General features: G+C 49.5%; 1 protein-coding gene across 5 annotated transcripts in view; it reads right to left on the reverse strand.

The window, feature by feature from the left end:
* Positions 1-27,803, reverse strand: part of LOC123586716 (mitochondrial intermediate peptidase) — a 194,979-nt gene that overhangs the window by 11,281 nt on the left and 155,895 nt on the right. For 3 of the 5 annotated variants that reach the window (XM_045456460.1, XM_045456252.1, XM_045456100.1), the window contains one exon: positions 26,724-26,985. The exons of the other annotated variants lie outside the window; for them this stretch is intronic. In XM_045456460.1, coding sequence (XP_045312416.1) covers positions 26,947-26,985 — 39 coding nt within the window. In that variant the 3' untranslated portion in view covers positions 26,724-26,946. Of the gene's footprint in view, positions 1-26,723; positions 26,986-27,803 lie in introns of those variants that run through there. 5 annotated transcript variants of the gene reach the window in all.

Raw genomic sequence — 27,803 nt, forward strand, 5'->3', positions numbered from 1 at the left:
GAAAACCCACGTATAACTTTGACCACACCCCAAAACTTAGCCTACCATTGACCAGAAGCCTTACTGATATATACTGTATTCTGAAAATAAAGTAACCTAGAGCAAAACAAAACCCCAAAAACCAAAAACGATGTTATGAAGAAAACCATAAGGGAGAGAAAGTACATCTACAGTCCTGTACCTATATTTCTTGAAAGAAATCCTTGTAGGAGTAGATCTGTGCAGTTGAAACCCATGTTGCTAAGGGTCAGCTGGACATTCAAATTCAAAACTATTCTATCAGGGAAGTCACCGAACACAAGTTGATAAACCAAATCACAGGCAGGGAGAGAGTACCAATCAAGGATTGACTGGTAGCCTGATTGATGAGAAAAAGAAAAACTAAGCTCCTACGATGGTAGGTACATTTCCCTCTCAAGAGAAAAGGAGGGAGAGGGAGGTGGTGGTCGGGAATGGTGAAATGATGATGTTTGTTCAGGACCGCTGAAGCCACCACAGTCCAAAGCTAAGGTCTATTTCATGTCAGGTGCGATGATCCAGATCAGATGTCTGTTACCTGGATTTCTCTATTTACTATATATTAAGAGAGGGTGGGGGCACCTGGGTGGCTCAGTCGGTTAAGCGTCTGACTTCAGCTCAGGTCACGATCTCGCGGTCCGTGAGTTCGAGCCCCGCGTCGGGCTCTGGGCTGATGGCTCAGAGCCTAGAGCCTGCTTCCGATTCTGTGTCTCCCTCTCTCTTTCTGCCCCTCCCCCGTTCATGCTCTGTCTCTGTCTCAAAAATAAATAAACGTTAATTTAAAAAAATTTAAAAAAATAAATAAAAGAGAGGGTGTAGGAGGGGCTTAGTAGGGAAAACGAGTAAGGAATGGGAAACATTAGGAGCAAAGACAGAAATGAGTGTTTGGGCATCTTTCCTAGTAAGCCGACCGTCTTTATCAGCTGGCTCTCCACATACTCACCTTTTCAATCTTAACGCTCAAAATGCACACCCAGGCACAAGGCACACTCAGGAGTGTAAATACATGAATGTCATTGTCGGTTTGAACAACACGTGGGGCCCCGCTGGGCAGGAAGTCCCCTCCACCTTACCTGCACAGGTTTTCCATCCTGGGGGGGACGCAGACCCCTTTCCTAGTGGGAGGGGGTCGGGCCATGGAGCATCTACTAAGAGACAGCGACCCCAGCAGCTGTGCCTGGGAAGTCGCCCGAGTCGCGTGGAGGCGCTTTTCCCTAGTGACCTGTGGCTCCCGATGCCTGGCCCCGTGGGGCTGCCTGGGTGCAGGAAGGCCCAGGAGCCCTCGGGCCCCGTGGAAGCTATTACTGATCCTTTCTGGCAGGTGAGCTGGGGTGTGAATCTGATACCGGCCATCCGGGCCTGAGCCGGGGAGAGGGAGAATCTCTCCTCTGTTGTGGCCTCGCTGCGGGCCTCCGGCTCCCATTCCCGTGAAGTCCGTTCGAGCAGCGGGCCACGTGCGTGCCACTCACCCTGGGTCTCCCTGGCTCTGCTGGCTAAGGTTTAGACTTCTACCTGCAACACATCCCCTCCCAGACATGGCGGTGTCTTCTCATCCGGACACAGGACCCTGGGAGCGGGCCCGTGTGTGCACTGGAGCCTCCGAGGGGGAGGGCCAGGCAGGGAGCCCGCCCGCGCACCGGTGACCGAGCCTCACGGGGACCCTCCACGCGGGCAGGAGCCGTAATTGCCCAGAGTGAGCCTAGGCCCGCGCGTTGACAAGCCTGCCTTGGCCTTTTCCGGGCCACACTGCGATTCTGGTGACGTCCCAGGGCCAGGGCCGGCTTCAAGGTTGTGCAACCCGGGAGTCGTCCGGGACCTCGTGCTCAGAAGGGCCCCCGTCCGGTTTCGTGCTCTGCTTGCAGTCGCCCTCTTAAAACAGTCACTTTTTAACAAGGGCGCCCATGTTCCCATGTTGAATTGAGTTCCCCCACCCTGGACCTGAATTGCAGTGTCTTCATCACATGGCAAGGTGCGGGGCATGACGAGACAACGGGAGGCAGAAGGGATACAGGTGAAGGGCAGGGGGTCCTGGGAGCAGCCGAAACATGGCTTCCCCTCCTGGCCTCTCCTTCCCCTGCGTCACCCCTGCCTGCAGCTCTCATTACAAGATCCCCGCCCGGCCTACTAGGACCCGCTGTCTGACAGCCCCGTCCTGTGAGCTGAGTGACCCCCTGTTCAGGCTGCCACGTAGCGGACACCTCTGCCTCTGTTTTCACGGGGTTAGAAGCATCTCGAATCACTGTAACTTGAAGAGGAAAATCAAGAGGAACCCTTCAGAAACCCTGCTGTAACTGATCAGAGAAAACCAAACGCCTTCCTAAGGACAGCAAAAGCATCTGACGGTGGCTTTAAGCGAAGAACCGGGTGGCATTTGTCATGCCCTGGGGTCTGAGGTCCAGGTTCTCTTGAGAAAGCCCCACTGGTGACTTCCTTTCCCTGGCTGCGGATCTATGGTTACGTCCATTTGTGGAGAAGAGTCGGCTCGTCTTTACTTCCTGTGCTTTACAAAGGGGCTCCGACGATCTGCGCTGTGGGGAGCCGTGGTGGTTCTAGAAGGGAGGTATGGAAACTGGGGGAACCTCCAAAAAATAGCCAAGGGAACACTAGATTCTGAGCTCTTTCTCAGCCCTTGTGATGCCTTAGTTCATTCTTCCTCAAACTTTTTCTATAAAAAGGCTGGAAAAGTAGCACTTTAAAGAAAGTATAGAATTTTGACCAATCGACCCCATTCTATGAAAATCCACCCAATTCTATGAGCCTTGGTTGGGCAGGGGTGAGGTGTTCTGCCTCACCATCTCAGGCCTGTAGAGTCACTGAGAGCTGAAAAGAACCTTATATGTAACGAAGTCCTGAATATAAATATATCAATATGGGAAAAGTGTGACTCAGGGAAAACCACGGACTCGGGCTCATTTCTGTCATCACGTTATCATCCCCAGAAACCACCACCACGTTGCCCCCCCACTCAATCTCTTTCAAGCACTGCTTTTGCCAATTGTCCCACCACGACCGATGCAGGTAGCAGGCCACTGGGCGTCACGGTTAAGAAGGTCGGCAGCGTAGGACCCAGTTCATGTGGTCCCACAGCCGAGCCCCCTCCCAGCGTTACTGACTCCCAACGTGATGGGTTCTGAAGCCATCGGTTCAAGGTGGGGGATGAGATCCGAGTTGAGCAGCACACGTAGGCCCTTTACGTGTAAACCATTTTCAAAGTGTGACATGAGGTTCATGGAGATCAAATGGGTTTCTAGGGTCAAGAACGTCTATATAGCATGCTCCCACACCTACAGATAACGGAGAAAAATGGTCCACATAGAACAGAAGGAAAGAACATCCCTGAGAACCACGTCCAAAGGACTGGAATCAAAGCCGGGAGATGTTGACAGAGTTTAATGTACTAAGAACCCGCTTTTACAAGGGCCAGGCTGGAGCCCTTCTGGGTAGAACAATCCCTGTTTTATTTCCAAAGATCATGCAGGAGGAGACTCTTACCACCCCCGGCTCCTGCCCTTGAGAGCTCTTTCTTGGCCCTTCTCCACCCCACGCCTCACGATTAGCTACGCGAAGCGTTTTCTCGAATCTAAATGCAACCCCTTCTTCTAGCACTAACCCACTGACCTCCTGTAAAAGAGACGGAAAATAGAGCTAATCTCTGTCCTTAATAGAGTGATGCCTCCCCCACAAGAACCCTTAGGTCGTTGGGTCTAGTTCCCCGTGAAGAAGTCCCAGTTATTTTATGCTTTCATCACAGGTCGTATCTCTGGAGTCTTTCCATCAACTGCCATGATGGGCCCTGGTCGGCCAGAGGAGTCACGGAGTAAGTGACAGTCTGTGAGGCGGGAGAAGGCTGAGCGCCGTCGGCTACGTGAGAAAGTTAATTCTCTTTGCCGTCGCCTCCCTGGTGAGACCAGGGGAGGTGGTGGCCCATTAACTGAAACTAAATAAGCCTCCCACTCAAGGATGAGAACAGGATACCAGTAGCAAGAGGTGATAATTAAGGGCAGCAAATAAAAGGCGGTCCAATGTGGAAAAAATGCATGCTCTTGTACTAAGGGGGACGGGAATCCCACACATAGTTACTAATGGCAAAGAGATAAAGTATTTGGAAAATACAAACACTGAAGGAGACCTCAGGGGAGTGAGAAAAGGCCAACAAATTATATGTGAGCTGGTAACGTGATACAGCCGAAACAACCACGCGAAACACAAGTCATTCTGAGCCGCATGGTTGAGGTATGAAGTCATGGACCGAGGAAGGGAGAGACGGCTCCTTGAGCCCTCGGAGACCACATCCAGGGCCCTCAGACAGTAGAGAGATTTAGACGAGATGGAGGGGATTGGAAGGCGAGCAACCACAAAGGGCAACGAGTGGGAGGGACTGGTTTTGGAGGGACAAACCCACAGCTTGTGCAAGGGGCCACTGGGAACAGTGAGGGCCGAGCACCGGGGCCATGGACGGCCCTGCTGAGGGCGGGAAGGCCAACTAACTGAGGCATGCAGGCTCCTGGGAGCCAGACAGCTGTGGAGACAGCCGTGGGGCAGCAGAAGGCCCCGGACCGTTGGCCAAAGCGGTTCTTCTGAGCGTGCAGAGGCCAAGCGTATCACAAGCCACCAGAGCGTCCGCGTGGCCGTGTGGCACGGGTCCCCAAGAGCCTTGGGTGTGCTCAGTGGGAAAGGCCCTGGGCGTTTCCTACCAGCCTTTCCAGAGAACCAAAGGGTTTACACCGTCAAAGGGCAAACTTCTCAAGGACGAGCCTGACGGTTCCACCTCCACTCGCCAAGACCCTGACTTCTGTGAGAGGCCGCATGATAGAGATCACCTCTCACTGGGCCGCCCTCCTGCCATGCCTGGCCTTTCTCTAACTTCTGGTGACCTATTTCCTGCCTGCGTTTTCACAAAAAGCCAAGGGAAGAGCGAAAAGCAGAGGGGGACAGAAAGGACCAAAGCGTGTGGCAGAGAGGGCGGGGAGGCTCCTGGGGCGGCCGCAGGCCCGCGACGGCACAGGAAGCCGAGGGGGAGAGCCACGTGGGAGGGCAGCCCTGCCTTCCAGCGCCCTCGGGTCAGCGGCCTGCCAGCCTGGGGGGCCCTGGCAGAAGAGCCAGCTCCCCAGCGGCCTCCAAGGGCACCGGACTGCAGGCTGCAGGCAGGTAACCGTGACCGGGGGCCTCCGTCAGCTGTATGACACACATCAGTCTGTCACGCTTTCAGCGGACGTTTCCCGAGCCTCACGGGCCCAGCGCTTGGCTAGACCCTTACATGCAGAAGGAACAGCGTGAACTTCAGCGGGACGAGGACACGGGGAACTGGAAGTTGAGTCGCCGCTCCCCGATGTCATATGGTTTCAAATCTGTAAGTTAGAGGGGCCCCCGCGTGGCTCAGTCGGTGAAGTGTCCAACTCTTGATTCCAGCTCAGGTCATGATCTCACAGTTCGAGAGTTCGAGCCCGGCGTTGGGCTCTGTGCTGATAATGCAGAGCCTGCTTGGGATTCCCCCTCCCCCCTTCTCTCTGCCCCTCCCCACACACATATATATGTGTTCTCTGTCTCTCAAAATAAAAACACAAACTTAAAAAAATCGATAAATCAGAAGTCATTTCTCCTCTGATTCTCTAAAAGTCCCAGGGGCTTGTACCTCTCTGGTGGTGCCTTCAGAGGCCTTGGCCTTCCCGTCAGAACCCGTCTTCCAGCCCTTCTGCCACTGGGCTCGCTCTCTCTCTCACTCCGACACACTGAATTTTCCCAAGTGCTTTGAACCCATGATGGAAAAGACAATCACGCATACTTAGTAAGTACTAACTCTGTGCCGTCCCGGGTTCTAAGGCTTTCTCACATTAACACGTTTAATCCTCAGAATGACTCTGGGAGGTAGGTATTCTCTCTCATCCTTATTTCATGGATGAGGGCCCTGGGGCACAGAGAAGTTAGGTAGCTTCCCAGAGGTCACACGGAGCAAATCAGCACCCGCGCTATTCGTGCCGTGGGACTCTCTCTCTCAAAAATAAAGATTAAGAAACACTTTTTTGAAAAGGCAATACATCTTTTTCCATCGTATGTGAAACCATGCTCCCATCACATGACCTACGAAACTAAATTTAAAACGCTTTGGTGTTTTTCTATTGCGTAATTCAAGAGCTATTGCTTAAACATGAATTTACTTGTGGCTAAAAGACCAAACGAACAAAAAATGTCAGAGACTAATTATTTGGCTCAAGAAAATACATAACGCTGGGGCAGCTTGGGAGAAAAGAAATGAATTCCACAAAAACTGGTTTTACCAAAAATCATAAAATTAGTGATCGAAATAAAAATAGTTAGCATCTGATGCTTATGGGGTGCTGCCCCTGAATGAAATGCTCCAGTGGCCGGCCAGCCTCTCGGGCTCTCGGTCTGGAAATTTACAGTAAAAGGGCCTTTGAGGCCCCGGGAGAAGAGTGACCGGGTTCCTACACTCAGGGGATCTCAGTAAATCTTTTAGGTGATGAGAGAGCCACTGATTTTTAAATTAATTTATAATGCCATCACCTGTGTTTCTCAATCTTTTTACAATGTTTATTATTGAGAGACAGAGAGAGACAGAGAGTGAGAGGGGGAGGGGCAGAAAGAGGGAGACACAGAATCCGAAGCAGGTTCCAGGCTCTGAGCTGCCGGCACGGAGCCCGACGCGGGGCTCAAACTCACGGACCGCGAGATCACGACCTGAGCCGGAGTCGGCCGCCCAACCGACGGAGCCACCCAAGCACCCCAGTCACCTGTGTTTCTTAAAAGACTATATATCCCTTGGGGCACCCGGGTGGCTCAGTCAGTTAAGTGTGTGACTTCAGCTCAGATCACGAGCTCACGGTTCATGGGTTCAAGCCCCACATGGGGCTCGCACTGAGCACTGCCAGGAGCCTGCTTGGGATTCTCTGTCTCTCTGTCTCTCTGTGTCTCTGTGTCTCTGCTCCTACCCCCCTTGCAAGTGCTGTCTCTCCCCAAAATAAATAAATAACCTTAAAGAAACACACTCCCCTGCCCTCCCCAGAAGCTACATTTCTACAAGCGAGGGATCAAAGGGCAGGCCTGGGCCTCCCCAGGTCGTGCATGAAGGAGCAGAACGGCAGGTGGGGCCGGGTCTCTGTCGGCCCACAGGTCCTGGGGAGCAGGGTGTTGCTGTCCGAAGCCCTCCACCTTCCTTCCGGGCCCTGTCCTGTCCTCGTCCCTTTCATTTATCCCACTGGCTACGATTTGGGGTAAGGCTTGGACAAAGGAAGCCCCATCTGGCCCGAGGCCTCAGCCATGCGCTTTCACCCGGTTTCCAGAGTCCTTCGAAGCCTAGCATGCAATGGCGTGCCACTTTGGCTTACTTGGCCGCTGTAGTTTGGGTCGAGGCCTCCATGTCAGAGTCCCTGGAGCCCGGACAGGGCTCCGTATTCCTCTGGCCATGACAGCCTAGAAACCACCAGAACCATTCGAGCTGAAGGACACCTAGGTCCCCAGTCACAACTGGACACTCCAGCGCTGGACAGCGTCCCTCTCCCATCACCTGAATGCTCACGATGGGGACGCGGAAGGGACATGGTGACTGGGGACCCAGACTCGAGCACCGCCCGGCACCCTCTCTCCCCCGCCCCAAACCAAGTGCTTCCGGGACCGACCCAGAAAACGCAGCCCTGCCCTCTGACAACCTTCTAAAACTTGGAGCCAAAGCACTTTCTCACGGGCCAGGAGTATCATGAGGCATCACGAAGACGAGTAAAGGGTTCTGAACACAGGAAGAGTGAGACAACGGACGTTCTCAAGGCCTGAGGAAGGACGGTTCTCACCAGGGGCCCAGGGCGGCTTCAGCCCGGACCCCGCGGAGTCTCCAGCTGGTGCGTCCGTGAGAAGCGGGCCCCAGGCCTCCGGCATAAGCAACGTGAGCTCCCTCGGGCCTCTCCTGTACCACTTTCCACACAGGCTCGGGCCTCATAAAAGTTGTAAGCTACTTTCCCAGGGGTTGCTGGGAAATTCTTGAGGCCTCTTAAAACGCCGAGGTTGGGAGCCGGGACTCCAGAAGAGCGGGAGGTGTCTGCGGGAGTAATTATGAAACCGGTGACCTCCAGGCAACGATGCTGGCCGTCCTGACCACCTGCCGGGTAGGGGGACAACCGAGGAGCGTCCCTCCTTTGACCGCAGCGGCCGAGATGTAAAGAGTTAGGAAGAAAAGGCTCAAAGGTCAGGAAATCTGACACTCGATGGCAACAGCGGGAGGACTGGAGACGCTCTTCAGCACATATACACACACACACACACACACACACACACACACACACACACACACGCAGCCTGCACGGTGACCAGTTGCCGTGTGCCCAGCTCTCTGCTGAAGCCTGATGCCTGCTGCCCGCGCAAGCGCTGGGGATACAGCGAGAGAGAAAACAGCACTTTTCCACCAGAGGGCTCGTGTTGCAAGCGAGGGGGGCGGGCACCCGGGGAAAACCGGACTCATCCGGTCCCGACGGGTCGAGTCAGGGGAAGTGTCACGGGGGATCGAAACCAGGCACGGGGTCAGTCACGTGCCGGGAGGCGTGTGACAACCGGTCCCTCGCGATGAGGCCCCGGTCCGTGGCGCGGCTGACTCCCGGGGCGCGGACCCCACGTTACCAAAGCGAGGCCACCGAAGGTGGGGCTGGAAGAGGGGCACACAGTTGGCTCCCCGGACTTGGTCTGAGCCGGCTCAGGCTCCCCACTGGGAGGGGAGGTGTCCCCGCGGGAGGCTGCACAGGGCGCAGCCAAAGGGGATGAGCCCCAAAGCCGGACGGCCCGGGCTCAGATCGCGGCTCTGAGGTTTACGGCTCTGTGATCTTAGACTCCCTGTCCCTCGGTCTATCCCCCTGTAAAATGGGCACAACAAAAGTATCTCAGGATGGTGATGGGAATGAAGTGAGTTTTATTTATTTACTTACTTAATTTTTTTAAAGTTTATTTGCTTATTTTGAGAGAGAAAGAGCGTGAGCAGGGGAGGGGAGGAGAGAGAGAAGGAGAGAGAGGATCCCAAGCAGGCTCGGCACTGTCAGCACGGAGCCCGATGGTGGGGCTCGAACTCATGAACCTCGAGATCATGACCTGAGCCGAAAGCAAGAGTCGGATGCTTCACCGACTGAGCCACCCAGGAGCTCCTTATTTACTTATTCTAGAGAGACAGAGAGAGAGAATGAGCAGGGGAGAGGGGCGGAGGGAGAGAAAGAGAGTCCTAAGCAGGCTCCTCGGTGCAGAGCTCGACATGAGGCTTGATCCCATGGCCCTGGGATCATGACCTGAGCTGAAATCAAGAGTCAGGGGCCCAACCCACTGAGCCACCCGGGCATCCATGGGTTTATATATTTAAAGTGTTTAGAAAACATCTAGCACGCAGTAAGCGATAGGTAAATATTTTCCAAATAAAACACAGAAGGAACAGGAGGACAGGGGTCTGAGTTCGAGTCATGGTACCTTTCTGAGTCCCAGAACCAATCACAAACAGGGGGTGTGTCCTAGGAACAGCAAGATGTCAGACAACAGTGTGAAGGAAACTTTCGGGTTTTGAAAACTGTACTGTTAGTCTTTAGCAGAGCTCAGTGCTTCGAGATAGACATCTACAGCCTTCAAAGGGTCAGGCTCCTTTCTACCACAGACCCTTTTCACACGCTGCTTCCTCTGCTCTTCTCGTGACAACTTCGGCTCTTTCACTGTCCTCTTAGAAGTCATTTTCCCGATGAGCCTGCCTGTGGCCAACCCGATTTCAAATTGCACGCTTCCCCAGATCCCGCCTTCCCTTCCCTATTTTCCCATAGAAGTTGTTGCCCTTGAACCTATTGGCTGCTTATTTTATTTTCTGTCATGTCCTACCAGAACGTAAGAGCCATGAGCGTAGAAAGCTTGGACAGTTCTGTTCGCTGTTGCCTCCCTAGTACCTAAAAGTACCAAAGCAGGGGCTTAATAAGTATTTGGGAAATGAACGCAGGGCCAAGTCTTGTCTGGGCTCAAGCTAAACTTTCAGGGTTATTAACTTCCTAATATTCATGCCAAACTGTGCCAAAGTCTCGGCTGTAAATTTTAGCAGTGTCAGTCTCAGCCCAAGTGTCAAGGTAGCTCAGTGAGACTCATCAGTAGGCGTCCCCTCGTATGATGCACTCGTTGCTTCGACTTGTGACCCTCCATCTGTGTCACACGTTCGAACATTTTATCTCACAGACTTTTCTTCATGCCTCCCCCTCCCCGCTGGACCCGGACAGGAGGTACTGAGAACTGATATACCAGGCAGGCGCTGAGTAAATAGACTTTCTCTACCTGTGAAGGTGGGCATCACAACCCTAGTCAAGGTGTTCTAGTCAAGGAGCCTGAATCCAGCGAGGGTGGCACAGCTATTAAACGGCCGATCCAGGAATTTGCTCAGACTATCGAGCTTCTAAACCCGTGCTTTGGCTGATGCGTCATGTGGCCTCCGAGTGAGTTCTCGCTTTCTGGCTTATTGGCTACGCGTCCTTCTCTTCCATAATCACGCTGAGTTGATATACTCAGAGCCCAATGTAGATCTAGTCCCGGAGATGATGCATTTTAGGCACTGATATCAATTAATTGGGGAGATGGCATGCTCCTCTTTTCTCCCATTTTTCATAGAGCTCGTGGTCTTTCGGTCTTCATATTTTAAAAGTTTTCTATTTTTCTCGATCACTAGTTTATCTGTCCCCATCACTTACCCGAGTATAAATGCGTGCAAGGCATTGTTCTAGGAAGGAGGCAGGCGATAACGAGCGACACAGCCAAGTTCTTATGGCGCTTTTGTCGGAAGGTAAACAAAAATTTCCCTAACATTCATTCAACAAAGTTTCGCTGAATGCTCTTGGTGGGTAAGACGCTGTTAGGTAGAGGAGCGACAGAGATACTCTCTTTATCCTCAGAAGAGTGAGTGCCCCACCCGGCAGGAGACATATGTGCGAAGATTTTAACAGCATATTGTAAAAAATTCTGCAGATGCCCCAAATCATCACGTTGATAACAAGTGTTAGGTCATTACTTACCACTTCGGTAATGTTTTTTCTGCAGCAGAGTGCTCGGGCAGTCAGAGCCCCTGGCTTTGAGCTAACAGGAACACTTACACACACACGCACACACGTGAGCGTCCCAGATTAAATCAGCATTTCACTGAATCAAATGAACCATGTGCACATTACACGTCTGCGCATATGCTTTCTGCTAACACTTTCTGAAGACATTTACAGTGTCCATAAAACACTGTGGCTGTTACCCTAAGATGTACGTGAGCTACGATGAACTGTTTCCGTAATAACCGCGGTTAATTCACAATCATCATAACTCATTCACGACTTCCAAGAAAGTCAGGCTCACACTCTCCACGGTACGTTTCAGGATGCTTTGGCAAGATTCGCATAACCTAACACGACAGCCACACTTAAAAACCAGGACCTGAACGGAAAGCATACCTGACTGCTTAAGATGATGGAAAACTTTCACCCCGACATCTCTGTCCTGGGTGCGTTCGGGCATTAAGAGATCCCTATCTTTGCACTGGCGCCCCTCAAATGCAAGAGTTCCAGGAATCCCTAACACATGGCTGGGTGGTCCTTTTTTTTTTTTTTTTCCAAGGTTTAGGCAGGGACGGGCCACCCCCCTCCCTCGTCCTCCCACCAGGTCACCTAAGGGCTGCTGTCACCGCCACAGCCTTGCTTGGCTGTAAAGGGGCCCGGAACCACTCCTTCGAGAGACTTTTAACGGCAAGAGCCACCTCTTTTGTTCTTGACAAGCCAATAGGGTTTTTTCTAAGAGTTATCCAGAAACTAAGGTTAATTAAGCATTGCCAGAATTGCCGTTGTGTCCATAACACGTATGGAGGAGGAACATTTCAGGACAGCAGCGTTTGGCAAGGAGATGGAATGATGCTTCGCAAATGACTCCTGGCCCGAAACTGTCCTTCTATGTTCAGAGCTGGTGGAAATTTCCAGTCCAATTCTAGGTATGAGGCACTCGACTGCGCCACTGTCCCCCCGGGGATCTTGCCTTGCCCAGGACCTGTCACCCACCCCAGGACTTGGGCGTCCTGTCTGTCCGTGTCTATAACCTGGCTTCTCCGCCATCCAGTCCTCTCCAATCTGACTGGTGTGTCGGAAACCCAGTCAGGCTGGTGTCAGGACGGTTCAGCCCCTCCGTGGTGACTCACATCTAGTCTACAAACCTCAGCAACACTGGACGCATCACTGCCTTCGGCTGCCAGAGGCCAACTCAGGCCCTCACCTTAAACCAGATCTCTCAGTCCTCTGGTCCACCCCTAAGTCAGGACTTACGACTCTCCCATCATCTGCAGGGGACAGGAAGGCACGTGCCTTGTCCTGAGCTCGGCGAAGGACCTGTCCTCCGGCTCTGACCAGCGGCCCCCATCCCCTGCCTTGGTTCGTTCTGATGTCTCATCCCGCAGGGAAAGCAACCACCTCTCCTTCAGTACCTTGATGCACATTCTCACACTTGATGAGTGTTAAATACACAACAGAATAGCAGCCACACGTGTTTGTCCCACCACGAGAAAGAGTACGAGCACTTTGTCACAGGAAGGTCTCCGAAAGGGCTAGCTCACAAGTGGCTTTATTTTTTAAATTTTTTAATGTTTATTTTTCAAGGGGAGAGAGAGAGAGGGTGAGAGCGAGCGAGGGAGCTTGAGCGGGGGAGGGGCAGAGACAGAGGGAGACGCAGAATCCGAAGCAGGCACCAGAGCCCGACGCGGGGCTCAAACCCAGAAGCCTCGAGATCATGACCCGAGCCAACGTCAGACGTTTCACTGGCTGACCACCCAGGCGCCCCTCAAATGGCTTTATTTAAAATGAATGTACAAGGGAGCGCCTGGGGGGCTCCGTCGGTTAAGCGTCCGACTTCGGCTCAGGTCATGATCTCACGTTCCCTGAGTTTGAGCTCCGTGTCGGGCTCCGTGCTGACATCTCAGAGCCTGGAGCCTGCTTCGGATTCTGTGTCTCCCTCTTTCTACCCCTCCCCTGCTTGCACTCTGTCTCTCTCTCAAAAAAAATAACCATTAAAAAAAATTTTTTTAATAAATAAAATGACTGTATAGGGGCACCTGGGTGGCTCCGTCGGTTAAGCATCAGGCTCCTGATTTGGGCTCAGATCACGATCTCATGGGAATGAGCCCCACGAGGGGCTTGGTGCTGACAGTGCAGAGCCTGCTTGGGGTTTTCTCTCTCTCTCCCCTTCTGCCCCTCCCCTGCTTGTGCTCTCTCTCTGTCTCTCCAAATGAGTGAACATTCAAATAAAATAAAACGAACGTCTGAAAAGGTCTGCGAATGATCTAGTAGCAAGATCAAAAACTTCTTACACGACGCATAACATGAAAGCGAGACAATAAAGAGGAATGCAAGCTTGTGGTCGTGATTTCATACTCTTTGCGCTATGGCGTCACAAATCGTTGTTAGGGAGGGCACAAAACTAGGCGGTATCTTAACCCCGTCGCCCTCGGAAACGCACTGCCCATTTGTTGTGTCCCGTCCCTCCTCCCCAAGCGGAGACTCTGAGGAGCCGCCAAAGTGAGTTAGAGGCGCAAAAGGATGAATTCTACACGCTTCTACTTACAGGGGCGAGACTCACGCCAGGCGGATCCAGAGACAGCAGACCGGTGGCCTCCGGGGCCCGGGAGGGGCTGGGGGTAGTCAGCCAGGGGTCTTCGCTGGGCAAAGGCAAAGTTCCGGGGGTGGGGGGTGGGGGTGGGAATGTCCTTAAAGCCACAGAACCTTACACCGAGAAATGGTGACAACGGTACATTTTCACGTTATGTATGTCTTCCCGCAATTTCTCAAGTACGAGAAAATCGCGCTCAGAACTCAGAAGGGTTCTCTTCCAACGGACCAAGCCATTTATGTCATTGATTTTACTTCAGCTTAACAAACAAGTGAGGCTTGTTTGGATGAGGCGCATCCTCACCGGATGCAGAGCTAGGTGAGGGTGGCCAGGTGTGTGGTGTTGAACCAGGTGCGTGGTGTTGAACCCCAGTGAGTCCCTGGAGTGTGATGTTCCCCGGGTATGGTCGTCTGCGTCACAGGCCCAGGCACCACTGCTCACCCTGACTCCCTGCACCCATCTCTACTCCCTACCCCCCCTGCCCCCACCCCTACCCACACCTCCACCCCACCCTTCCCTCTTACCCCCGGCACCCTGGCTTGCGTGGGCCTCTGAGCTGGCCCGTGACTTAGTGGGCGGCAGAGGGAGGCTCGAACCCCACACACCCCAGACAGCCCCCCACCCTGATGGCGTCTGTTTGCAAATGTGTGGTTCACCTTTACCTTTCCTTTTTCTCCTATCCCCCAACATTCATCTTAAGGTAAGGAGTGTTGGGCCAACTTTATTCTTTAAAAAGGACTACCTTAAGTGGAGAATATTTTATTTAATTTCATCCCCAATCTCTTTGAGGGAAAAAAGAAAGTTGGTACATTTTTATTATGGGGTTTATATTGGAATTATCTAAAGACCTGCTAACATAGCAAATGGTTATGGTTAATAAATTTGCTTTTGGAGTGCTGATTGTGTTCATGGGAAATGCCCAATATGGGGAAAATCTGTTTATATTCGAACATTCACCATTTTGTACGCAAAGTCCTTTGAATTTTACCACGAAAAGTCTCCCCACTTTTTAAATGAGTAAATAATTCAAATCGGAATGGTATCACCTTGGAAAGAAAGAGTTCTTTCTAAGTTCTACGAGGCAGCACCTTTGACACAATATTAACATTCCTGGAAAGGACATCTTATAAGTAAAAATGTGGTTGTGACTGTGTCTGTGGAAATAAAAAAACCTGCTTGAAATCGATTAAGACGGTTTCAATTTAGGAGCTCGTGGACCCCGTGAGGCCCATGCACCAGAGTCCCTGCAAACTGGTCTCCTTTGATGGAGCACGTTCATCCTGGGCTGCAGGTGAGACACGTTCGAAATCAGTCCTCTGAGCAAATATCTTCTGGGCAATCGCCATGAGTCAGGTTCTCTTCCAAATGCTGGGGATTCAACAGGGACTCCGAGAAGTCCACGCCATTAGAGACCTTCCATCTTAGAGGGGAAGAGACCACGGAAACAAAGAAATGGCACGGTAATTTCATTCTGATAAATGAATGAAAAGGCGATGCTGTGAGTGAGACCATGTCAGAGCCCCCACGGGCACGGGCGGAGAGGACCTCTCCAGGAGATGGCATTTGCGCTGATACCTCGGGGAGAGAAGAGCTGACTCCTGGCAGAGGAAGCCGCAAGAGTGGAAACAGGTGGAGGGAGCTGGTTAACGAGGAGAAAGCAAGAAAGCGATTGTACCTGGGGGGCCGTGCTAGAAGGCACGCCGGAGGGGGTGTGGTTTATTCCTAGTTTGGAGGGTATGTCTGGGTCTCGGGGGGAAGGACAGGAGCACCCTGCCTCCAGGCACCCACATAACCAGCCCGGTGCCGGCCTGTCCCTGCCGCCCTATTCGGCTTTGCTCCTCCCAGGGGGCACCTCCCTTCTGCTGGGAACTGGCGTCATTCTGGTCCCTGTCTTCTCTCCTTGGAAGGGAGGCCGCACCTCACCTGTCTGTGTGTTTCCCATGGGGCTGCACACAGGGAACCCGTCCATTGCTGGTCCCCAGCAATGTTCGAAAGAAAGCAGCCCGCATCCATGCGGCCCAGGCCTTTGGCCGTGTCAGGGCTGGAGTGATTTCTGACCAGCTGAGGTTGACCTCAGCTTACTTTGCCTGAAGACGAATACCAAGCAAAGAGCCCTGCTCTCTATGTGGGCCCCCGAAGGCCTGGCTCTTTAGTAGGTGATTTATTTACGGCTGTAGGGGACGGGGGTTTTAAACACATGCTTGTGCCGGGTGGTGAATTTTATAAGCCAAACTTATTAACTATGCAAACCATTAAATGAGTAAGAAAATAAATATTTAGGGCTACTTGTGGCAGAGATTCGTCATTTTGAGAGATGAAAACTTTGCTCCTGGCATTTATGAAGATCCTACCTGTGGCCAGGACATTTCTCTCCATTTTTCTGTTTCTATCTCTGTCTCTCACACACACCTCTGTTGTTGATGGAGAGAGCACTGACCAGAGGACATCAAATGACATGGAACAACTCAGTGAGTCCCTGTCCCAGAGACCAAGGCTGGTTAATTCTCTGGCTTTGCACCCTTTGCTTTCAGAGGGTGGCCCGACACCTTAGCTGCTTTGATCTGCCACCTGTCTTTGGTACTGGTCTTCCAAAGGGACAGTTGTATGCTGGTTTCCTATCTTGTTTTCCTAACTTCCGGAAAGAAACAAAGGATTCTGAAACTCTGAGCCAAGCAGCTTCCAGAAAGAGGTGTGCCCAGAATAACGGACAAGGTGCCCGAGGCTGGCTCTGGGCCTAGGCCTGCCTCCTGCCGTGGGGACGCCCATGGGCCACTGGTGGTGGAATCCAAGACCTCTTCTAGGGTGTCTGTCTGAGGACAAAGGTGAGCTGTAGGTGGGGAGTCAAAGTCAAACAGAGGGCAGCAAGATGGCTGGGCACTCCCTTCCCTGGCTTGGCCTTTACTGGTGCGGGTGGGGATGAGGGAGAGTTCACTTGGCAAGAGTTCACACGGGTATGGAAGCACACCCTGAAAGATCCTGAGAACATCTCTGTCAGCTCCAGGTGTGAGGGATATAGGGCATGGAGAGGCATGGGACAGGCTGATGGGCCGACCACCAGCTGCTAGAAACCCTGGTGGCTCAGGAGAGTTACCAGAATTCAGAATACCCGAATGCGGTATTCTGGTCAGAAATCCTGGGCGTGCCCAAATCGTTGGGTCCATCACCCCCTCTTCCCTGCGGTTCAGCTGAGCCAGATATATATACGGATGAGAGGCAGAAGGGGCGTTGCTATCAGATCGATTCACCTTCCACCCTCACCCCAGATGCTGTAAGATGATTCCAGAAGGATAACAATTCATTCATTGCCTACCATGGGCCAAGCAGCGTCCATGTGACTGTCATTCAGAAAGCAGGTGCTATTTCGTCCCATATTATGTTGAAAACACTTAGGCTTCTCCTGCCCCAAGCCCAGAACTATTAAGGAATTGTATTTTCCCAGAATCATCCTCTCGTGACTTCACTATGATGCCCCCAGGGTTGGAAAATACGATCTATGTACAGGATAGGTGTTAAGGATCAATTGCAGGGGTCTGTGCCTCTGGAAACATTGTCCAGTCTATTCAAGAAGTTTCTGTCACTTTCTATCCCCTTGTCCACCAGGAAAACTCCTCTATTAAGATGGCTCAAAATTGAAATAGCACTGAAACTACAGATATGTTACCCAACAAATTCTCCAAGATCAACACAAAAGGACTAATCCAGAATGGGTACACGTTAAGGAAATACGCTCTCACATGCAGTTGACCCTTGAACTACGCAGGGGGTGAGGGGTGCTGACCCCTCCCCCTTGTAGTTGAAAGTCTATGAATAACTTGAAACAAATTTTTTTAAATGTTTTTATTTATTTTTGAGAGAGAAGGGGAGATGGGCAGAGAGAGAGGGAGACACAGGATCTGAAGCAGGTTCCAGGCTCCGAGCCATCAGCACAGAGCCCGATGCGGGGCCCGAACCCACGAACCGCGAGATCATGACCCGAGCTGAGGTCGGACGCTCAACCGACTGAGCCACTCAGGCGCCCCAGTCCATGTATAACTTTGACTCCCCAAAGCTTAACTACTAATAGCCTACTGTTGACTGATAACATAGTCCATGAACACATATTTGATATGTGTATTGGATACCATATTATAATAAAGTGAGCCAGAAAAAAGAAAATGTCAAGAAAATCACAAGAAAGCGAAAATATATTTGCAGGCATATTTGTTGAAAACAGTGTGCATGTAAGTGGACCCACACAGGACAATGTGTACTGATACAAACTTTCTTGAAGGAAATGGGGCAAAATGCACCATGAGCTTCAATCACGCTGATACTGTTGGGCCTGGGAATTTCATTTCTAGAACTTTTAATGAAATCACCGTAAGTGGTCACAGATTAATTAGCAAGGTATTTAACTTCAGTGTTGTTTAGCAACAACCTAAATGCCCAATAAGGGTACTTGGTTCAATGAGTCAGGACCTTCTCTTGTCAGCAGGGAATGCGTCTTCGTACTTATAGAGTTGTGGGCTTTCCCCCAGTCCTACCCACTGCTTTCCCTAGAGTTGTGGGCTTCCCAGAGAGTCCTACTGGTTGGTGAGTTACAGGCGCTGGGGGGTTGCAGGGGGCATCAGAGACCCCGTGCTTGGAGCCATCGTTTCCTTTCTTCCTCACTGTCAACCTAGGCCAACGCAGGAGCTGGGGACCTGGCCGGTTGTCTCCTTTAAACTCTCCCTGAGGTGGGTTCTTCCAGTGTGTGAACAGAGCAATAGAGTTGGCCAGCCCAGTGTGTCTCTTATGGTGAATTACGCCTCCCAATTTAGCTTTAATTAGGAATGGGGGAGGGGATGGTGAGATCTCCACAGCAGGTGGAGAACCAATCTCACTTGATTGGGGTGGGAAAGATGGGCGATGCTTACTGACTTCTCTCAAAGAGCCTCAAACACATTCATTACAACTATATAGCCATTAAACTGGTATAGAAAAATACGAGGGACTCAAATGGTTGGATTTTAAAGCAAAAAAAGCAGCTTACAAAACAATAGGTAATATGTTGCTGAGAAAACTGAGGGGACACCAACATCCTGTGGTTATTTTCTTCTTATTCTGTGTTCTCTAGTTTTTTTTGTTTTTGTTTGTTTTTTCACAAAGTGGTGTCGATTTAAAAAATAAGAATAAAATCTGGGGCCGCCTGAGCGGCTCAGTCGGTCAAGCGTCCGACTCGATTTTGGCTCAGGTCGTGATCTCACGATTTGTGAGATCAAGCCCCACATCAGGCTCTGCGCTGACAACCTGGAGCCTGCTTGGGATTCTCTCTCTCTCTCTCTCTCTCTCTCTCTCTCTCTCTCTGCCCCTCCCCCACTCGCGTGTCCACCCACACTCTTTCTCTCAAAGTAAATCAATTAAAAAAATTTAAAACTAAAAATGAGAATAACATCTATATGTAACAATTTACTCTGCGAAGCATGATCTCTGAAGCCCTCCTCATGCCCCTCCAGGCTCCCTGGCATCACTGTGCCCCTCACCGTCCTCCCAGCCCTCATACATCCTGTACCAGGGCAGTTCTGGTACCTCACTGTGTATGATAATCACTTGTTTACGGATCTCTTTTCCACTCGATTTCGAGCTCCTTCGGCCAGGGAGCACGTCTTCTCCATCTCTGTGGCCACAGCAACCAGCAGGGCACTCGGCTCATAATGGACGCCCAACAGATGTTTGACCAACGTATTCCTGAACGGAAGGATAAGTGACATTTTAATAAGGTTCCCGGTACCTCAAGGGCAGTGACGGGGGAAACAGTGAGCAGCTAGGTGTTCTTTCAAGACTGAAGAAACGGAGGTGGGTTGGATGAACTCGGGAAGGCCCTCTCTATCCTAGGATGCCAAGGTTAGGCAAGTGAGACCTCACTGCTCTATCGTGGAGCAGCCCCTGCCTTCAGCCTGCACCACCTCTCACACGATGGGGGGCACCTGCGCCTGGGGAATTAGCGATCTTGCAGGTAAATTGGACAGATGTGTGCGGAGTCCTGCACCTCCACTCTCTTCCTCTGCCAGGCTCTAGGGGGGCTCACCACCTTTGTCTCAAGGGTACGAAGAGCAGCTACAGTTGGACAGCTGTCCATTCTGGTGGACTCTGGCTTCCGGCCATAGCTCTTAGCACCTCACTCTGCCCCACAAAGCACCATAATCCCTCCTCGCTGGTGGTTCTTCTACTGTTTTCATCTGTCCAGGATCCTCTTCTGCTGACAGTCGGCCTCCCGTGACCATTTCCCTCTGTGTAGCTGCCCTCCTTCTTGCTCAAGCCATGCTTCCAATTGAGTGGCCCTCTTCCACATCCCGGGTTGACTAATGACCCAGACTTCATGTGATCCTCACATGACCCATGCATCAGAGCTCCCCTGTAGCTACAGTGCCTAGCTCAGGGCTGAGCATGTGACCAAGATGGGTCCAATCAGAATCAACCCAGGGACGTGCTAGGGCCATCGTGAAACAGGTGTCCTTTCCCCATTGGGGTTACTAAGCTGTAGCTGATTCTCGCTGCTGCCGTGTGGGACGGGGGTGACCGCCAGGGAGTGAAAACCACAGAACATAGACAGCTCTTTGGGAAAGAATAGAATTTGGACGTTGGTAACTTCTTTTTACTGGCGTTTTGGTCTTGGACAAATCTAAATTCTGTAAGCGTATCCTTGGTTAATAATAATTATGATGGGGCATCTGGGTGGCTCAGTCGGTTAAGCGTCCACTTCGGCTCAGGTCATGATCTCGCGATCTGTGAGTCCGAGCCCCGTTGTGAGCAGATTTTCCCCAGTCCCCAGCACGGCATCTGATTCACAGCGGGACACAGAGAATTGATGTCTGTTACATGAATGAGGTGCCAGGCAGAAGGACTCCTTGCAATAGCACGATGCTTTCTCTGAAAATAATTTCATGCAAATTTGATAGGACTGTCCACGGTTTCTGTGGGCGCTGTGGAAATGTACTGTTTAGATCTTCCTCAAGAGAGCCTGCGCTGGGGATTACAGTTGACTGACAGCACCAGTGGCTAAGCCTTGGGGTCCAGCACAGCAGGGTTGGTGGGCTGGGCTTCCCCTGGGCAGGGGACTCCACTCAGTGACGGACCATGGCGAGGGTACTGGTGCTGGACCGTTTCTGGCGCTATTTTTAACAGCCTAACTGAAGCGTAATTCATATGCCACAAAATTCACTTATTTAAAGCATATACTTCAATGGTTTTCAGTATAGTCACAGAGTGGTGCGACCATCACCACTAACTCTAGATCATTTCCATCATCCCCAAGTGAAACCCCACATCCGTGATCACTCACTCCCCATTTCCTCCAGCTCCCATTTCCGAGGCAATCACTAATCTACTTTCTGCCTCTCTGTATTTGTCTACTCTGGAGATTTTATATAATTAGGATCATACAATTCTTGGTCTTTCGCTTAGCATCATGTTTTCAGGGTTCCTCCATGGTGTAGTACGGAACAATGCTTTGTTTCTTTTTACTGCTGAGTAACATTCCACTCTGTGGCTATACCACTTTTGTTTCTCTGCGTATCACTTGATGAACTGTGGGTAGTTTCTACTTTTTGCGTATTATGAATAAAGTTTCTATGAACATTCATGTATGAAATTTGGGATTTATGAAGATTTTACATTTACATATGAATGTGTTATACGAATATATATTCAGATAAATATCCAATAGATCTAATATATTTAATATATTCCTATTTCATTTCACGGGTATATACCCGGGGGTAGAATTTCTGAGTCATATGACAACTGTATGCTTAACTTTTTGAGTCATTACCAAACTGTTTTCCAAAGAAGCTGCACCATTTTATATTCCCATCAGCAATGGGAGAGTTCCAGTGTCTCCACATCCCCACAGGGCTTGTTACTGTCTTCTTGATTTGCATTTCCCCAGTGGTTAATGACGGGAAGCATCTTTTCATGTGCTTCCTGGCTGTATGTGTATCTTCTTTGGAGAAATATCTGTTCAGCTCCTTTGCCCATTTTTTAATTGGGTTATGTTGCCCTTTTATTGTTGAGTCATAAAAGTTCCCTATATTCAAGTCCCCTATCAAAGATAGGATTTGCAAGTATTTCCTCCCATTCTGTGGGTTGTCTTTTTGCTTTCTTGTTAGTGTAATTTGCAGCAAAATGGAAAAGTTTTACATTTTGACGCAGTCCTATTTATCTGTTTTTTCTTTTGTCTCTGGTACTTTTGGTGTCCCATCTAGGAACCCAGTACTTAGCCCAAGGCACAGTTAGCAGCGTGAGGGCAGAATTCAGATTTTAATCATCCTTGTTATTTAGAGCACCCATCACAGGGCTTAGAAAGCTGTAAGTGATTCAGTCTGAACAAATACCAACCGTGCTGAGAATTCCCACACGGATAGGCGTGAGAGAGACAAACATACTACACGTCACACTTCCTATCGTGCGTGTTTGTGTGTGTTCCAAGTGGTTCTCAGGACCTCGGCTACTGTATGTACCCGAGTGACTGCAGAGTTGTGTCCCTCACCCCCAACAGGGTGCTGATGTTGCTCTTACGTAAGGAGACCAACTCATGTTGTCATGATTAAATTCCCCTGGCCTTTGACCTCTCAGGAGCTCTAGGACTTGCTAAGTGTTCTAACCGTGATGTATCCCAATCTTCCCTAAGGCAAGTCCTTGGCTTTCCCGGTCTGATGTTGTAACATTATATCATATTCTGCTGTGTCTTCTATCTGCCCACGGGCCCCTTGGCCTCCTCAATGGGTCATGTGACCATACGACACTGCATCCGTGTCTACGTGTACACTTGAGAGCCTGCAGAAAACACGCATGTTCCCCTGAAGATGTGTATCAAGTGGGAAGGGTAGTGAAGTTGGCAAGGAACCCAAGAAGCTGGCTCTGGTCCTGCGTCTGCCAGTGACCGGCGCTGTGCCACCAGACAGGTCACCAAGCCTGCCTGCCTCAAAGGTGAGGAGCATCCCATGAGATAACTACACGACAAAGTTTTCCGTAAACTGAAAAAGGGCACACGAATGTCGAGCACTGTCGTTGTTTAGTGTTTTATCTCAATCACTTTTACCAACCAGACTAGACCTTGGGGGTGAATACAACGTCTGTCTGCACAAATTGTTCCGCGAACGTCCCAGAGACGTTTTCTGAATTTGCTTCCAGCAGCCAAGCATTTCTTCAGAATTGGAAAAATTCTTTAAATTTGGCTCTCTCATGATGATTAAACTTTCTGTAAATGTTCAATGATTAAAATTAACATATCGCCTACTTTTTTTAAAGTTTGGGAACAGAAGAAGAAGAATGGAGAAAAATAAAAGGCCAATGTCCAAACACTAAAGATAACCACATTAACATTTTATTCATTTTCCTACAGTTCTTTTTCTACGTGATTTTTTTCGTGCTTACATATTCATAAGTACTTCAAATTGGATTTTTGGAAGCTGGTGGTATATCATGATTACAGGAGAGAATTCTTCCCCCGAGGAATTGCTGTGCGCTTATGGGTTTATTCCCATCATAAGGAAAAGCATTCATAATAAAATAATTTGCTTCTATGATTTATCCAGCTGTTATTTTGAAAGAGGCAGTGACCCCTCTGCATTCTTAGAAGCTCCATAGGGATTTCCTTTCCTTTGATGCTTGGCCTAAAGTACTTTTTCTTTCAGCAATTTTTAAAGAAAGGTACAAAGCTTAGATGTTTCCTGAGCCCTTATATATCTGAGAATGCTATTTTGCATCTCAGACTTTACCTCTCAAAAACTTTTCTTCATTGTCCTTTGGCATTTAATGAAGATGAACAACTGCATTCTGGGATCGCCGTAATTTTTTGTTCCTTTATGCGTAAGCCTGTTATTTCCAGCTGAATGTTTTTAGTAGTTACTTCCCAGCTTTGTGCAAAATGTCATCCATAGGTACTCCAAAAAAGGGGGTGAGGGTCCTATGATCAAATGTGTTTGGGAAATACTGGTTCCTATATGCAATGCTAGAGATGTTCTGTAATTGCAGGATTGCTAACTTTCCACACTTAGTTAGCATTTCCCAAATGTATTTCACAACAGGACCCTTCTGAGTTCACAAATAACAGCTACTGGGAAGTGTTCTGCAAAGCCCAATTTGGGATACCCTGGCTTAGAATTTTAATTATATTCGTAATTAACCTCTCAAAGGACAGGCAGATTGCGTCTACGCAAGGGTCTCTTTTCACTGTTTTATTTGTTTTGGTCTGGAATGCAGGATTCTTTTCTTTTTTTTTTTTTTTTAATTAAAAAAAACTAAAATGCACTAAGGTATAATTTACTGTTTTAACCACTTCTAAGTGTACAGTTCAGTGGCATTAAGTACATTCACATTTACTGGGCAAACCATCAAAATCCCCTTGTTAAACTGCACACTTATTTTTTCTTCCCATCTCAAAAAATCTTCCTTAAATCCCCTGAATGGCATGTATCCACCAGAGCGACTCCAACGTGCTGGAGGCTGTTTTGAGCCGTGGGAATGCAGAAGAATTGACCTTTTGCTCTTGCCTTTGTTCCTCAGAATTCTGTCACCCAGAGGAGGTGGCGCCCCTCTCGGCCACCTGGCCGTCGGTCTCACCACATCTCTTTGAGCTGCATCCGGAGATGCTTCTCAAGGTTGACCTCGACAGTCTTGCTCTTTTCTGCTTGGATCACGTTTTAAATCACTGTACTCACGTCTCAGTTTCTCTGCCTTTTTTTTTTTTTTTTTTTTTAACGTTTATTTATTTTTGAGACAGAGAGAGACAGAGCATGAACGGGGCAGGAGCAGAGAGAGAGGGAGACACAGAATCGGAAGCAGGCTCCAGGCTCTGAGCCATCAGCCCAGAGCCCGACACGGGGCTCGAACTCACGGTCGGTGAGATCGTGACCTGGCTGAAGTCGGACACTCAACCGACTGAGCCACCCAGGCACCCCTTGGATCACGTTTTAAATCACTGTACTCACGTCTCAGTTTCTCTGCCTTTTTTTTTTTTCAACATTTATTTATTTTTGAGACAGAGAGACAGAGCATGAACGGGGCAGGAGCAGAGAGAGAGGGAGACACAGAATCCGAAGCGGGCTCCGGGCTCTGAGCCGTCAGCCCAGAGCCCGACGCGGGGCTCGAACTCACGGACCGCGAGATCGCGAGATTGTGACCTGAGCTGAAGTCGGACACTCAACCGACTGAGCCACCCAGGCGCCCTTGGATCACGTTTTAAATCACTGTACTCATGTCTCAGTTTCTCTGCTTTTTTTTTTTTTTTTTTTTTTTTTAGCTTATCCTATTACCTTATTTTTGCTCAGCTTTTCTTTTATGGCTTCATTTAATAGTGTGTTTTCTCAAATCTCATTAAGAATACCAGAGAGGTTTCCTATAATGTGCTTTATTTACTTCCTTTAAAAAACAATTTTCAGGGGCGCCTGGGTGGCTCAGTCGGTTGGGCGTCCGACTTTGGCTCAGGTCATGATCTCACAGCTCATGGGTTCGAGCCTCGCATCGGGCTCTGGGCCAACAGCTCAGAGCCTGGAGCCTGCTTCAGATTCTGTGTCTCCCTCTCTCTCTGCTCCTCCCCTGCTTGCTCTCTCTCTCTCTCTCTCTCTCAAAAATATATAAACATTAAAAAAAGTTTAAAAAATAATTTTCCAAGTTATTACCTTCCAAGTGTCTTTCCCTTTCCTTTTTCTTCTGTTTGTACAGAGGCTCCACACAGAGTCTCCTCCTCCCTCGCCTTCGGCGAGGAAAAGACCCAGAGGCTTCTCTCTGGGTTTCCCAGGGGCACCGTTTCTGACTGGCAGGTTGATGTCAGTGTCTTCAAGTCCATTCCCAGAACGGAGTTAGCGTTTGTGTACTGCGAGTTTGTCCGGTAAGATCTTTCCTTTCCTTGGCTCAGAGACTGAATAAACGGGGTGGAGCTTGGACACAGTTGCATTCCTCCCTGGGCACCAGGATCGGGGCTCTTCCTGTGGCCATCACTCCGCCAAGCCTAGCCCGCCCTTCCCCAGTGTTGTTCTGGGTATAGAGACGGCTCCCCTGGCAGGCTTGCCCTATTCCCTGCTTCCTGCCCAAGTATTCGCTGTGAGATGCAGTTTCCAAGTGTTCGCAGACGGAGAGATTCAAATGGGGAGGAGGTGGAAACGCGATAAATGGCAGCACCCTGGCCAATGTAAGCGTCCCGCCCTGGTGGTAGGCCAGCGGCTCTGCCTTCTGGCAGGTGCACACTTCGGGTTTCTCAGCGCGAGCAGGAGGTGGGGGCAGAAGGGAAGGTCTGTCAGCCTCGCGGCCAGGGGGATCCGGGACGCGTGGGCCACTGACATTTCTTCATCCGGTCTCATCTGTTTCCGAGCTTGTAGAAATTCCTCCAGATCCTACGAATAGGCTGGACATGTGTTCTAGCTGTGGGAATTTTAAATCTTGCCGTTTGCATCATCTTTGGTCATTTAGTGAGAAGCAGAAGAGGGTGTTAGCGGAAGCCATTTTAAGCTCAAGTCTATAATTAAATTCTTGACTTTGATGGTAGGAAAAACCCACTGAAGAATTTCTCTCCTATTACTAACAGGCAGTGATACAATATGCAAGGATGCAAAGCAGATGGGTTCAGGATGAAGGCAGACGTGGCCTGAATCCCACTTTCCTTGTTTACCAGTTGCTGGATCTTGGCACATTGCTGGTTGATTGCACTTCCCTTTGTACCTTCATAATCAAGCCAGAAAAGCATGAGTTCAAGTCCTCTCTGTCCTGAGTCCCCCTGTGCAGTGCCCAAGCACTCAGACGAACCCAGTGCAGTCAACTACAAGTACTTTGGAAACCATAATTACTCCACGTGCATTTTCAAGTGGCAATCATTCAAAAAACTACATGTATAACTCTTCTAAAGACTGTTTCAAACTAAAATAAGTTTGCTTTTAATTAAGTCTCTAATTGAACCAATTAGAGATCAATGCAAGGGGAAAAGTTCAACAGGAGACTGGTTGGATTAAGGAAATGCCCATACTTTGCATTTAACAACGCTAGGCTCTAGTTTTTATTAGCTCATTGAGTGGATTTCCATATGTTCAAAAATCTGCCAAACAGGCTAAAAGCCAGAATAATTAAAACAAATTATTTATTCCCAGTTCCATCCATTTAAGCTTTTGCAGAAGTTATTACAGAAGTGAATACTGAAATCAGAAACGAGAGTTCACAGCTGTAACATTCACAGCAAAGTTCATCTCTACAATGGCCTTGATTTAAAAGATCCAAGGTGCTTCCATCACTCAGAATCCATGAGGAAAGTTTCGAAGTCCGGATCCAAGTCAGAAACAAGGGCACTTACAAAGTCATCAATAGAAGGACATTTCTGAAGCATACCTGCAAACAAAGAAAAGATCAGCCAGCACACCCACCTGCAGACAGTAAAGAGGAACAAAGACACTCTACACTAGGGGAACATTCTGGCTTTTTGAAATAAGAGCTTGGCTCTATGACCTATGTGAACATTACAAAAAGTCATAAGTAAAAAAAAATTCATGGTCAGTATGTGGGTCCTGAAGCTATTTATGATTTTAATATATTTTTACTATCTAATCAGCAGTTAGAATAGAGATTTAGGACCAAATAGGTTTCCCCAGAGTTTAAAAAACATTTTTTTTAACATTATTTATTTTTGAGAGACAGAGAGTGGCAGAGCATGAGCAGGGGAGGGGGAGAGAGAGAGAGAGACACACACACACAGAATCCGAAGGAGGCTCCAGGCTCTGAGCTTTTTGTTAGCACAGAGCCCGATGCAGGGCCCAAACTCACGAACCGCGAGACCAGGATCTGAGCCGAAGTCGGACACTCAACCGACTGAGCCACCCAGGCGCCCCTCCCAAGAGTTTTCATATTGCAGATATTACTATATACTTAGAGTGATGTTAGAAGACTGAATTGTTAGTTATCTTTGAGTGCATTGGTTCAGAACTTAATACGTTTATTTGCTTATCAAGTTGTACTGTCAGGTTCTATACACTTTAAAATCAATCAAGTGTAACTCTTTTGTAGAAATCTCATATCAGAGTCAAGTTATTGGCTTCCCTCCAGATTTTCCTATTTTGGAGAACTCCTAGATTTGCAACTTTCTAATTGTATAATGAGGAGTCACTTAAAATATCTGGTACTCAGATTTCCTCATTTAACATTTGAGGTGG

The sequence above is a fragment of the Leopardus geoffroyi genome, chromosome A1 (genome assembly GCF_018350155.1).
Source record: "Leopardus geoffroyi isolate Oge1 chromosome A1, O.geoffroyi_Oge1_pat1.0, whole genome shotgun sequence".
Taxonomy (NCBI): Eukaryota; Metazoa; Chordata; class Mammalia; order Carnivora; family Felidae; genus Leopardus; species Leopardus geoffroyi.